The sequence below is a fragment of the Temnothorax longispinosus genome, chromosome 7 (assembly GCF_030848805.1).
Source record: "Temnothorax longispinosus isolate EJ_2023e chromosome 7, Tlon_JGU_v1, whole genome shotgun sequence".
Classification (NCBI taxonomy): Eukaryota; Metazoa; Arthropoda; class Insecta; order Hymenoptera; family Formicidae; genus Temnothorax; species Temnothorax longispinosus.
Window position 1 is genome coordinate 8,316,280 of NC_092364.1, and position 14,882 is coordinate 8,331,161.

General features: G+C 32.7%; 1 protein-coding gene across 7 annotated transcripts in view; it reads right to left on the minus strand.

Moving 5' to 3' along the window:
* Positions 1 to 5,374: 5,374 nt before the first annotated feature.
* LOC139815660 (C-type lectin 5) overlaps positions 5,375 to 14,882 on the minus strand; it is a 32,672-nt gene continuing 23,164 nt past the window's right edge. For all 7 annotated transcript variants that reach the window (XM_071782717.1, XM_071782716.1, XM_071782719.1 and 4 more), the window contains 3 exons: positions 13,489 to 13,683; positions 7,717 to 7,922; positions 5,375 to 5,863 (listed from right to left, as the gene is read on the minus strand). In XM_071782717.1, the coding sequence (XP_071638818.1) occupies positions 5,705 to 5,863; positions 7,717 to 7,922; positions 13,489 to 13,683 (560 nt within the window). In that variant the 3' untranslated portion in view covers positions 5,375 to 5,704. The remainder of the gene's footprint in view (positions 5,864 to 7,716; positions 7,923 to 13,488; positions 13,684 to 14,882) is intronic.

Consider the following 14,882-nt stretch of genomic DNA (forward strand, 5'->3'; position numbering starts at 1 on the left):
AAGTTTATATGTGTGGGCTCTAATACCCTTAGTCAAAATGTCATTTGCCATTTCAAATAATGGATTCTCTGTTGCACGTATCTATGTGATTAAAAAAAAAGTTATATATTACCGATGTATATGTATATATTTATTTTTTATTTAAAATTATATAATCATGTCTAAATATAATATTGTAATTGGAAATAAATCTTGAGTATTATAATATAAGATTGTCAACGTTGTATTAAATGATTAAAATGTAAAAAATTAAATTTTTTGAATCGCAAACTTGAATACTTTTAATCTAATTTTATACTTCAAAAACTATTTTATAATAATTATGGTACAGAAGTAGATCGTCAGTGTAGAATTAATACAATTTTTTATTTTTTTAACTTCGACCAAACTGACTATAAAATTTTTTTAGATCTAACACAACGTTTCGACCATAGATTTTGGTCCTTCTCAAGTGTTATAAGCTTCTAATTTCTTTTACATAACATTATAAAATTTTCAATACACCGACCTAGAAAAACGTCAACTCATGTCATGTATGTGTCAAATCATGTCTATAATGTGACTAAGTTCGAATATATGCAATATATACAATATGACTAAATCACAACCGACAAGATCTATTGCTATGTAAAAGAAATTAGAAGCTTATAACACTTGAAAAGGACCAAAATCTATGGTCAAAACGTTGTGTTAGATCTAAAAAAATTTTATAGTCAGTTTGGTCGAAGTTAAAAAAATAAAAAATTGTATTAATTCTACACTGACGATCTACTTCTGTACCATAATTATTATAAAATAGTTTTTGAAGTATAAAATTAGATTAAAAGTATTCAAGTTTGCGATTCAAAAAATTTAATTTTTTACATTTTAATCATTTAATACAACATTGGCAATCTTATATTATAATACTTAAGATTTATTTCCAATTACAATATTATATTTAGACATGATTAATTAATTTTAAATAAAAAATAAATATATACATATACATCGGTAATATATAACTTTTTTTTTAATCACATAGATACGTGCAACAGAGAATCCATTATTTGAAATGGCAAATGACATTTTGACTAAGGGTATTAGAGCCCACACATATAAACTTCGAGCACAAATTTTAAAGTCTATTTTTCTAAACGAAGACCTCGACGAAGACCCAATAATGGAATCGTGTGTGCAAATTAATTGCGAAACTAATGTTGGTCATTTGGCCGGTTTATTTTTTAAAAATACACCAAGTTTCGAAGGGGAATCAATTTGCGACATGGGATGTCCACCACGAAAAAAAGTATTACCAATTGCACAAATTGATTCGAAAATTATACTAGAAGATAATTTTTATAATGTTATAAATGAACACATTATATTATTCGGAAAAAAAATGTTATCGAAAGAATTGTCCAGGTCTTGAAACAACATCATTTCAGAAAATAGGTAAATAAAACTATGTTATTATTTTAAAAGTTAAGAGTTAAGTACTTAAGAGTTAAGTGAAATAACTTTTATCGACACTAATCTTATTTCATTAATTTCTTTTAATCAAACACTTCCAATAAAATTATTAATTATCACTAAAATACATATAAAAATTTCATCTCAAATAAAGAAAAATTGAAATAATACGAAAACAACAATTGTCAATCTAAAAGATCATAACACATTTCAATTTGACGCTTATAGGCCCGTTTCTATCAATGTTGATTAACTTTAACATCTGGTTAAACTATAGCTTCGACTCTTTTTAAGAGGTATTTATTGTATTTAATTTTTTTTAATTATGTTTTTTCCATTAGAATCTCATATCTATCTCAATTTACATATAAATTAATTTCAAATAAAATATCTTTATTGTACATAATATTTACGATTTAATATGATAACAAAGTTACGTTCACAAAAGATTTATAATTTTGGTAATATGTAATTCTCTCTCTCTCTCTCTCTCTCTCTCTCTCTCTCTCTCTCTCTCTCTCCTCCCTCTCTTTGTTAAGTTTTACATATGTATAATTTTAAGCACTTAAAACATGATCAATTTAAATATTAATAGAATAAACAGTATTTATATACAACTAACAAAAACTGCATATATTTATATCACAAATCGCTCAATACATAAACACATACTCTCACGTATTCTAACATATTTCTCAAATCTTTTTCAGGATCCATAGTATTATTTGATGTCTGTAATTTCGGCACTAAAACTGAATCCATAAAATTACAAGACATACCAAACACCATTAAAAATCCCCTAAATCAAGAAAATGATTTAAAATTGATAGGAATTGTGGATTACAAAAAACCACCAATGTTGACTCGAGGATCCGATACTGAAAGATGTCTTGGACATTACACAGCAATTACTCGGCGATCCGAAAACTGGATCGAATATAATGATTTGCAACTAGCAGAAAAAAAATTGAGAAAACCAAACATGTACGTCCACACATTCTCATGTACATCAATAACAATTAAATAAATTATATATTATATAAAAAACAAAATAATTTACTTATTAGTTACATTTGACTTATTTATTGCAATGTCCTTAAAAAAAATTAAATAATTTATACTATTTTATTACATGCAAAAAACTAATTTAACCAAAAATATTACACTTAATAAATTTTATATTAGAATATAAAAATATGTTTAAAACATAATGTACATATAACAAAATTATTCTACGACAAAATTGTTATCAGCTAAAATATGATAAAAATGCAAATTTTATAAAAGCAAGATGGAGCAATAAATCCGAATCTGTTAAAAATAGCGAGCAACAAAATCAGGGATGCATAATCAATTCGGAAATCTGTTTAATTTACAATTTTAAGGCGTTGTGCTGGTGTAGGATAAGCTAAGGGTGGTTTTTAAGCATTAAGGGTGGAGCAACAAAATCGAATTTGTTAAAAATAGCGAGCAACAAAATCAGGGATGCATAATCAATTTGGAAATCTGTTTAATTTACAATTTAAATGCGTTGTGCTGGTGTAGGATAAGCTAAGGGTGGTTTTTAAGCATTAAGAGTGCAGCAACAAAATCGGAATTAATGCAAATGGTTGGCAATATAATCAGTAAAACGTAATTAACTAATCTTGAACATAATTAATTAAATATCTGACTAATTTGCAATTTTAGAGTATTTTTTTAAGGAGAAATAGCTTTGGGGGTAGTTTCCAGGGTTTAAAAATGAAATTACAAAATCGGGAATGGAGCAACAAATTAGCAACAAAAAAGCACTAAAAGAATATGTCCTTTTTTTTATTTAACACAATTTTTTGAATGGCTGTGCTAACTTTAAACATAAGTTAGCACAGCCACTATTTTCTCCGAAACGGCTGGAGCAACAAAATTGGGAATTGAGCAACAAAAGAGCACTAAATTTCTGTATAAATTTTAATCGATTGTGCTGAATTGGCTGTGTCAGCTTAATAGACGTTAAGCAGCATCTATTTGAAATCTATTAATATAATTAAAATTAATATAATATATTGCAACTTTTGCAACATTATATTAATATATTGATATTATAATATATTGTATGAATATTAATATTAAATCTATATTTATTACAAAAATCCAATTTTGACTCGGATATCTATACCCTGGCAAAAATGAGAAGTTTCATAAACGTTTGTTTGATGTTTACGTGAGCGTTTACGGAAGTTCGTTGAGAGTTTAGAAACGGTCAGTAGAGAGTTCGTAGAGCGGAAATTGCAACGCTGCAGCGTTTGAAAGGCGTTTGTATATAGCGTTTTTAAGAGTTTGCACAGCGTTTACATGACGTATGACGTTTGCTAAGAGTTCTTTAAAACATTTAGAGATCCTCCAGGGTATATACTCCCTTCTCCTTCTAACTCGCTGAGATAGAATAACAAAAGGGAGTATACTTGTGTGCACTCGGGTGACGTTTTCGAACGCAGCCCTGATAAGTCGAAAGCGTTTGCTTTCATCATTGAAAACTGCGTGCAGCTTTAGCCCAGTCAATAGAGACATTTAAATGGAATTAATTCCGGGAAGCAATTTTTTTTTTACTGTTTTAGAGGGTCATGGGTAGTCTAAAACCGGATTTTCGGGATTCTAACCCTGGAGCGTTAGCCGCCATTTTGATTAGAAGGGTGATTTTGTAAATATCTCGCTTATTTTCAACTTTAAAGTGAAAGTGGTAATAACCAAACTTGTAGAAAATTTAATACTCTAGAATTTTGGTCCTTATCATTTTTCACCTAGGATCGATATTTTGGGTCTTAGACTCGAAAGTGGGGGGGTGAAATTTTATCATTTTTTTTTATTTTTTGAATTTACTTGGTATAATAAAAAACATCTTTTCCACATCACCACGGGGGTAGAGTTTATGGCGCGTTTATTCAAAGAATTAAAAAAAAATAATAAAATTTCACCCCCCACTTTCGAGTCTAAGACCCAAAATATCAATCCTAGGTAAAAAATAATAAGGACCAAAATTGTAGAGTATTAAATTTTCTACAAGTTTGGTTATTACCACTTTCACTCTAAAGTTGAAAATAAGCAAGATATTTACAAAATCACTCTTCTAATCAAAATGGCGGCTAACGCTCCAGGGTTAGAATCCCGAAAATCCGGTTTTAGACTACCCATGACCCTCCAAAACAGTCAAAGAAAAAAAATCGCTTCCCGGAATTAATTCCATTTCAGCGGTTTTTTCGGGCTCTATTGACTGGGCTACTTCTATTGAGCTTAACGGGCGTTTACTCTTGTCGTTAGAAGAAACGGCGTAAAGAGCGTTAAATGTTAAAGTCTGCTTTTCGCCTCGCAGGAGGTCTGCTTATATACGCGGCTGGATGTATTTTAAATGCGAGAAAGATACGCCGCCTAGCGGCATTGTTAGAAGAACGTTTGCTGAACGGAGGGAAAACGCTTGTGTTACGGAGTCGGGAAAAGCGTTTCTTGGGCGTCTCCAAGCCGTTTGCGTTAACGCCTTACAAATCGTTCACTGCGCCTCTACAATTCGCCATCGGAAAAGCGTTTGCTGAACGGATTGAAAACGCTTGTCTTACGGCGTTGGGAAAAGCGTTTGCTAAATGTTTGAAAAATCTGACAGCAAACTCTCTACACGCAGCGTTTACTGAGCGTTCTCTGAAAAGCGTTGCCTCAGCATTTCAGAACTTTCATGAAACGTTATATACAGCGTTTTATAAGCGTTCTGGAAGCGTTCAAAATCCAACGGCGTTGTGTAAGCGTTCTTATAAAGTTTGAAAACGTATAAACTCTCAAAAAACCCTCATTGAACGGTTGTCAACGCTTTATAAAGCTTCTTAATTTTCGCCAGGGTATGCGAAACGTGGAAGAATATGATGGAACATGAATATAGGAGAAAGAACAAGATTTTGAATACAAATGAAAAAATGCATTTATTCACGTACGAAAGGGATTACAAAAACAAATTATCAGAAATTTACGCGTATACAACACTAAATGCATTTACCGCCTACTTGGAGCTACCAATCGGTTTTTTTCCGCTTACGGTGAATTGCGCAGCACTACAATCGCGGCCCGTTAGAAAGAGAGAGAGAGAATATCGGTTAGTGTAAATTATAAATAATAAATGTACGACGAAGGGGAGAGTATACGCAGTGCGCGTGAAATACCGTCGCGTTCAAATTATCGCACTCGATGCCCGATGGTGGTCCGCTCGCCCGAGTCCGTCCGCGGTCGAATTCTTTCACAGACGGATTCCTGGGTTTCGGGACGCGACAAAGTTGAGAAGCTCGTCGCTGTCCTCGCACACGAAGGGCTTCACGTGGTGGCAAGCCACGTCGTGCCATTTGATGCCGTCATTGTAGAAGTTGTTTAAGATGGACAGGCAGGACTCGTCGTTACCCTGCAAATGTGCGAAATAATTAAGCCTCCGATTTTTAATTAAAGTTTCGTCTTCGAAAAGAAGACATACGTTACAATAACGCGTTACGAGCGAGCTTTTCTTTCAAAGTTTTTGCTCTTGTAGTTTGGTATATGTTATCAAAATTACATCAATTTTAAGTTATTTAAAGAAATTATTAAATCAAAAATATCTTAATTTACTTAATCATTGAAAGGGATTCTCACAAATTTAAACTAAAAATAGAGCCTCTTATGTGAGTGTGAATATCCATTAAAATTTATATCTTTTTTATACAATATTAGAAAGTATAGAAAGCTTTCAAAAAGCAGTGTAAAAATATAAAACTCTGAAACAAAGTATACTATGTCTTGCAAGGGGAAGCCACGTACTTTAGGGGTCACCGAATTGAAAAACGTTTTTACATAGTATATATAACTAGTACTCTACCAGAAGAGTATTTGAGCAAAGGGATAGGGCACAACGCTCAATTATTTCCGAGAAAAAAAATGTAAGTGCACAATTACTACGTTGTCGACTCAAGTTCAATTCCTGTTTCTCGCATTTTTTTTAATTTTTTCATGCAATAACTGTTTATTTGTGTAAAATAAAGTTAATATAACCAACAATTTTTGTTTTCTCTTTATAATTCGCATTTTTAAAAAGCAATTAAAAAAATTTTTTTTGTTAACTTTATTTTACACGAATAAATAGATATTGCATGAAAAAATTTAAAAAAAGTGCAAGGGACAGGAATTGCGAACTCGGGTCGATAATCGTGCACTTGCATTTTTTTCTCGAAAATGGCTGAGCGTTGCTTTCCCTTTGCGCCTTATCCCTTTGCTCAAGTATTCTTCTGGTAGAGTACTATACTATGTAAAAACGTTTTTCAATTCGGTGACCCCAAAAGTACGCGGCTTCCCCTTGTTAGTTTTTAATATGTTTCTACAAAATATAAAAGACCAATATAGATTAACTTCAATCTCGGTTTAACTTACTTTTTATCTTTTTCTAATTGTTAGAATTGTATATAAAATTGTATAAAATTGTAAAAGACCGATGTAGATTAATCTTGGTTTATTAACTCACTTTTCATATTTTTCTAATTCTAAAAATTAAAAAAAGATAAAAAAATAAGTTAAATTGGACTAATCTATTATACATTAAGAGAAATAGGCATAAGTGCACGATCTTAAATAGCTTTTATACCTATAATTGATAGCGCGAGGTTACGAGAGCAAGACGCCGATAAAAATTACTAAAGGTTACATATATGACAGCGGCGATAAATCCGGAAATGCCAAAGTATACTTTCACTGTACCCTATACGAGAATATAAATCAGAGTTTCACGGGGTCAGCGCGCCTGAAGGAAAGCGCGCTGCGGAATCGGATGGCGCGTTCAGCGAGATCGCAACACGAGAAACTTCCTTTATTTCTTCAATTTATTTAAAATCTGCTTCAAACCATCTTATTTATATTTGGCTAAAACGTGCGTGCCCGAGATATTAGAGTGCCCGTTGTATTAGAGTCACATGTAACAATGATATCGAAGTACAGCAGTATAGTATAGACTTGGCCGTACACGGAAAATGCGTTCCATATTATATAAATCCGTTATACGAGATTATATACATATATGGATTATGTATGCATATGGAAACACATATAATAGATGTAAGGTTTTATTATAAAGAATGTAAAATGATTATTAAAGATGTAGCAATAAAATATTTGTTATTTTACTTTAAAACAAACAAATATTAAAATTTTTTCGTTGTGTTGTACGAACCCGTGTTATATGCATGAGAATCTACTGTATTTCGAAGCAAAGTCTATTAACAAAGTAAACTCTACCTGTGCAGCTTCACGGTTGTCTGGCTGCGGTTGACCATATCCTCCAGTGTTGCTCCAGTCTCCGGAGTTACGCTGGGTCGTCGGTCCGATCTTGGCGCCAGAACCGGACCAGAACCATCCGTTAATGTTCTGGGGCTGAAGATCGGGTCGGTCGCAGCCGTTGAAGTTGCACTTACGGCCCGACGTCCAAATGTATCTCACGTTTCCTATAATCAAACGACAACACTGTTGTAATTTGCGTGGCAAAAATTAAAAACTCCTACTTTTATTCAATTAACATTAACCGGGCTTATAATTATAACGTACGCGGCAATGAGATATCTGCTGGGATTAAAAAAGAATATTTTCGGATGATGCAAGAGATTTTTATGTAGACCCGTGGGGGAAGTAATTAAATTTCCCATTGTCTGAATAATGGTGAGGTAAGTTAAATCGTAAGGTTAACGACCTTTCAATCTCTGAATGATAGCTCGCGATGCATTGATTATCTTTACCCGGACGTCCGCATCACTGTGACCGCAATAGGAACTTCGTTCCTTAACTATAAGATTATCCAAAATGTGACAGTAAAATTTAAATGAGAATCGAGGAAACGCGGATAAATAGCTATCATTTTCTTAATAAGGCCGGATGTCTTAATCAAATAATGTCTTATTATCCGAATAATAGCTCGAACAACCTTGTATAAAATGTCACGTCCAACTTGATATTATCATTAAGAAAAAATACCGATTCACGTATCTCTAACCCGTATAATAATACATGATATAATTGGTTTGCGACATTAATCTTTTACGTTTATACACTGAGAAAGAAGTGTTCGGTATTTGCGATTATAATTATAATACATATAAGGGGTATTCAAATAAGTTAAAGTCTAACGGTTTGACAGGTTATGTCGGGTTAAAGTCCAGTAAAAAGTTAATTAATTAACTTTGGGCGCGCTACTCTTTAAGGTTATGCAAAATACATAAGTGACTCATTAACCTATCACATTAATCCTTGTGTTAAAAGTGTAAAAATTAACTTTTTACCCGACTTTAACCCGACATAACCTGTCAAACCGTTAAACTCTAACTTATTTGAATACCCCTATAGTAAAATAATTAGGTATGGTTGGGATTCTTATTTCTATATAGTTACTAGTATTATTGCTATAATACTAGTTAGTATTGCTATAATATAGTATTATTTTACTATGCAATTATAGTCGCAAATATCAAATATTTTTCTTTCAGTGCGGCATCTAACAATAAGTAATGCGATTGCTCTTCGAAGTTTTCGCGCATCCGAGCCCGTAGAATTTCGTGCAAATTAATTGAGATAAAACGCAGCGATGCTATATAAGCTCTTCGAAGGCATCGAATCCACGTTTCATCATCGTCCTATTAAATGCCATGAATTAAGCTTCTCTTAACACTTCCTTATTGTATCTTGATAGATCTATCTGCGGTTTCCTGTGGCACGCGAAATCAGCTTTCCATCCGATAATTAAACGAGTCGCGTCCGCATCTGCGTTTGTCGCATAATATTACTAACGCGTTTATATATTACTAATTATTATTGGTTAATTTGATTAATAATTTTAAATTAATTTATTAACAGTTATATAATTTTATCATTTCTTTCTCTATATTTTTAAAATTATATTACTATATAATACCTACCTAATACCAAGGAACGAAAATTTAATCAAATAACTAATAATTCATTCGAAAAAAAGTTGAAGAAATGAAAGTTTTCAGTTTGCTTGAACAATAGTTTGTACGATACTTATATAAAGCAATAGTTCACATGAATGTATGATAGGTATATATAAATTATTAATTAAATAAGAAATTAATTAGAAGTCATTACTTGAAAGTTAATAAGAAAAGAAAGCGAAAGAGACAATTGAGGGAGACCGCGTATAGAATCTCAATAAGAATTATCATATAAAAGTTATCTATCTACACAATAAACATAGACAGTGTCAAACAAAGAATATAAAATTTTCTAAAAATAACAAATGCAAATAAACAATTACAAGAATCAGCAATTTTGATAAAACTTATCGTAATAGATAATATTGAGTTGGGGAGACGGCTGGTCTAGTGGGTAGAGCGCTAGATTCGTAATCCGGAGAACCGGGTTCGAATCCCGCTAGGCCACTGAGAATTTCTCAGCAGAAATGCTGCCCCCCTCATCTAGCGGAGAGAGGTATCCCTATAGATGGAAAAACTGGGCTCCGTCTTTCGGAAGAGACGCTAAACCGTTAGTCCAAAGAAAATGGTAATAGTAATGGATGAGATGGATAGGGTTGGGTACGTCCCTTCAAAACGCCCTTCAAACGCTCAGAAACAGGTTGCAGTTGGATAGGGTTGGGTACGTCCCTTGAAAAACGCCACAAGATACACTGAAAGAAAAATCCTTAGTATAAACTTATGAGATGCATTTAGTAATAGTTTTTTTTTTTAATATTTGATTATTATTACCGAATATAATAATAATAACAAAACATTTTGTAATAATTATAAACATTTAAAAAAAGCAGATTTTGCGTTTAATTGAACCAACTAAACTATGTAGTATTTATTATCAAATTGTTTAGTAATAATTAACACACAGTGTGATAATTAGTACTAAATTTAAAAAACCTTATCTTATTTGTTTGTTCACAGTTACTCAACTATTTAGTAAGCAATTTGGTTATTTAGTAAATATTACTATAAATTTAATAAGTATTGCTAATTCAGATTATTCTTTACGAAAGCTGTCAGTTTATTGTTCCGATCGTGCTGCATTTGTCTCATGAGCCTGAACCAGTTCATACATGTTCGTCGATCCGAGCATTCGTGCCATACATACTCGTTTATCACTCGCGAAAGTGCATCGTAGAACTCTACAGTTTTCGCGAAAGTACATTGTAAAGTTCTAAAAAATGAGTGAATTAGAAAATTCTCTCTTAATTTGACTTAAACATCTCATTGATGTGTTATAGGTTAACCTTTTAATACCTCAATAAGATGTTTAAATCCCCGAATTAAGAGGAGATTTTCTAATTCACTCATTTCTTAGAACTTTACAATGTACTTTCGCGAAAACTGTAGTTTTACGATGCATTTTCGCGTTGATGAACGAGTACGTAGGTACGAATGCTCGGATATATAATATACAAAATTTAATAACTATTAACAAAAAATTTGTTTACATTTATTTGTATGTTTACAACTCATTTTGTTATAATTATCAGACTTAGTTCGACAATATTTTCTAAACTATTTGATAATTATTAATAAACTATCAGTTTATACTTACCAAATCGTTTGGTTACATTTATTATTACTTGGTAATAATTATCAAACTTTGTCAATATTAACCAAATCATATAGATTTTGCTATAATTATCTGTTAACATTAACCAAATTATTTCGTCACATTCACCTATACGTTTAGTTGAAGCTATTTCACCAGGGGGCTTGGTCACATTGACCAAGCCTGGATTATTATAACCAAGTCTTATTTTCAGTGTACTAGATTGTGAACCTTACGGGGATATACAATTAATCATTACATACAATAGATAATATTGAGTTATATTTTCGAATATTATATTTTTTCGAAATCTAAAGCTTGTTTTAAGCTAATGAATTGCACTATATTATTTATTTTTAACATTTAGATTGCCGCTAAAATTGATTTATGGTGTCGACCTATCAGAAAAATCGGAGTTTTTCATATCACTATATATTTTATGTGTTTCGACATTGCCGGCTTCGAATCTACGTTGAACGGCGTAATAGCCGCTTTATTAGTGGCAAAAAACGTCTCGTTATCGCCGACGACTCGCGAGAATCTTCAGTCTCGGAAGACAAATCGTTAAATTGCAGGTACCTACATAAAGTCCCTTTCACGTCAGTTCCTTTTTCTGAGCGGGGCATCAAGCGGTCAAGTGAAAGTGACCCGCTTCGCCGAGTATAGGGGCACACGCGCGAGCATCATAGTCACCCGCGAATATAAATTGCAATTCGAATTCTTCGCCGAGCAGCCGGCACAGGATCAGACGGGGTCGTAAAGAAGTGACGAAGAGAAATGACGAGCAGTCACTGTCATTGCGCCACCGAATTCGCGGACGCGCCTAATCGGACTCTACTCATCCCGCGAGACTTAATCTCGCGCGGCGAGATGTTGTACAATCGGGTCTTAAATTGACCGAGGAAGATCCGCTTTTACTTCTCACGCGCTCGGCGCGGCGTCATCTACTTTGTCAGACTCGCAGGATTCTGTCTAGGGATTGCGCCGATTGCGGCGCGAAAATTCTCTCGCGGACGAAGCGCATAAGTTAGCGACGTTAATGAGATTCCATGTCACTCGCGCCTCTCGAATTTCTGACGCGGATTCTGAAAAGAGTGGCGAGACTGCGACTAGCGAGTTTCACTACGATGGAGCTTGAAGTCCGCTTAAGGTGCTCTTGGAGAAAATTGCGAAATATGGAAAATATCGATTATACTGGATCGCGTTCATAATTTAAAAAAAAAATAGTTTTGCGCCTACTAAGTGCGTGAACTTTGTTAGTAAATTATATAATAATGATATATGTGTAAATTTGAATTTCTGAATAATTTACCGTATTTTGCAAACTAATTGACTTGCATGAATTATATCGATAATTTTCCGGCAGTCTCCGTTTTTTTTTTGTGGATGACGGGTTAAAGCTGACATCCACGGTCAAAGATGACATAATCAGTGACAGTGTGCTTTGTATTTTCACAGAGTACAAATCGCAAGAAGAGCGCAAACATTTCATTAATACGACATTGACACACTTCGGATTATGAAATCTTCAATCGAGTCGAGCGCAAAATCAATTAATTATTCCTTAATCTTTACGACTTATCGGCGATCTGAGTGATCTTGAAGCGCGTCTTCGTGAATGTAAAAGGATAGATCAGAGTAGCGATCAAACCTTTTACAGCAGTGTTTAATAGCCGAGAATAATATCGCGTTGTATTATTTTCCTTCTCTAATTAAAAGGATACTTACAGGTCGTCAATGGATCGAATGTAATTTTCAACTTAATGTTATAAAACAGAATACATTTTATTATAAAGCTCATTTTTTATTTTGTTTAATTCGACTTATTTTAAGATTATAATCAAGTTTTAATTGTTACACTAAAGAAGATCTAGAACTTAAGACCGAAACGTCTGTAATTTGTATCTATATTAAAGTCACTTTTTTGTATTTTATATCTCTTTATATGGCTTTAACAACGGCGTTTTGCTCTTATTTGCCTTATATTTTAAATTTCATTTATTATTTATTATTGTAAACACACTATTATCGAAGAGCAGCATGATAAAAATTCTGTCAGTAATTTTAATAAATTAAATGACAAGAGTTTTGTTAATTATTTTCACAAAAGTTTAATTCGCATAGAATCATGTATTTTTAATTGCTTATGACTGATGGAAACTAGCCACGCTTGAATAATTTTCTTAAGATAGTATATACTATTAAAAGCCATCAGGGAGAATTTGTCATTAAAGCTTGACGTGACAGTGATTGGCTACCTGTTACGTCAAAAATAATAACCGACGATTAAATCTACCATTTATCAATTCTCGACAAACCCTGATCATCGAAATCATCAGCAATTCGCGCGCCTTTTCTCAAAACAGAACTTTTATTCACGAAGAGGATTATGCAATGTAAGATTGCAAATCTTCATACGGAATCAAAGTGCGAAACTGACGAAGAGTCAGTATATCTCGACTCTGTCATATCGCTCACCTCTCGCTATTCTCTGCTTAATGAATTCGTTCTCCTGAGGGGTCTCCAGGGATACGGCGTCCATACAATGACGACGGCAGATATTACGAGCATCCAGCCAGTCCACCTCGAGATTCCTGGTCGGCTGATGTTCCCAGCTGAAGAAGTACGAGTGTACGACTCCCCTGCCATCTCTGTATGTCGAATGACGAACGCCTGAAAAACAAACACAATAATCGATTATTAATAATATCATTAATCGCATATCTCATTATCTGACAATTGACTCTGCTAGATGTGACAAGTTTGTTGTCAATTCGCAGAAATCTATTACAACAGAAAGAGATATGAAAGTCTTTCATCTATTGTCGAAACAAATTTAACATGGTTCATCTATTTATTTAACCCTTAAAGGCTATACGTAGTCCATATATGAACCTCGCATATGGACCTTTGATCGCGTATAAAGCTCTAATCAACTAAATCTTAAAGAGTTATATATGAAATAGGGGTAGAAAAGACTGAAGAATATAATAGAATTTAAAAAATTGCCAATAATTAATATTAAATTGTCCAAAAATTGTCAATTTTTGAAAAGTCTCAAGTAAATGACGATTGAGATTCTTATTTTTATAGTTATTATTACTAAAATATAGTGAAAATATTAGTATAATATAGTAAAAACATATATGCATAGATCTTTTAATTATGGTCATTTTCATCATGTTTATATAATAGTATATTTATATTATAGACTTACTATACATAAAACACAGGTTATAGTGTATAAAACCATTTGTATATATTTTAATAAATGCATATTAACCCTTAACTGGCACTGTGGGGTATTAAACGCCCCAGTCTAGTTCAGCTCTAATTTAAGCCCCCCTATAGTACGAAAATGGTACTAAAAAATGGAAGAGTTAAAATACAAGAGTTATGAATTTTTGAGTGAAAAATTTTATTTTTCATACTTAACATTACATTTTAACAAAATAACCTATGACATTTGTTAAAACAACATTCAAAGACTATCTTGGAATTTTTTTAAGTAAAAAAAATCAATAGCTTCCTCGCTGCAAGCATTTTAGTGGTGAGGTCTAAAACGGCCCCAGTGTACCAGCTATGCGATTCTGGTGAAGTGTGCCAGCTAAGGGTTAAAATTATGACAACAATAATGTAATATATTGAGTCAGCTATAATTTGCATTGTTAAAATTACTATAAAAATGTAGTTGGCACCGAAAATAACTAAAAATTATAGTAAAATTGTGGTAACTACAACTATTTTTTTCTCGCAGTGTATACGTTCATACAAATGTCTTAAAAAAAAAAAAAACTCGTTAAATAAAGCTGTCAAACGATTTCAATTCGTATCGCAAAGTCGCACTTAATTATAGAAGATCATAAATAGAG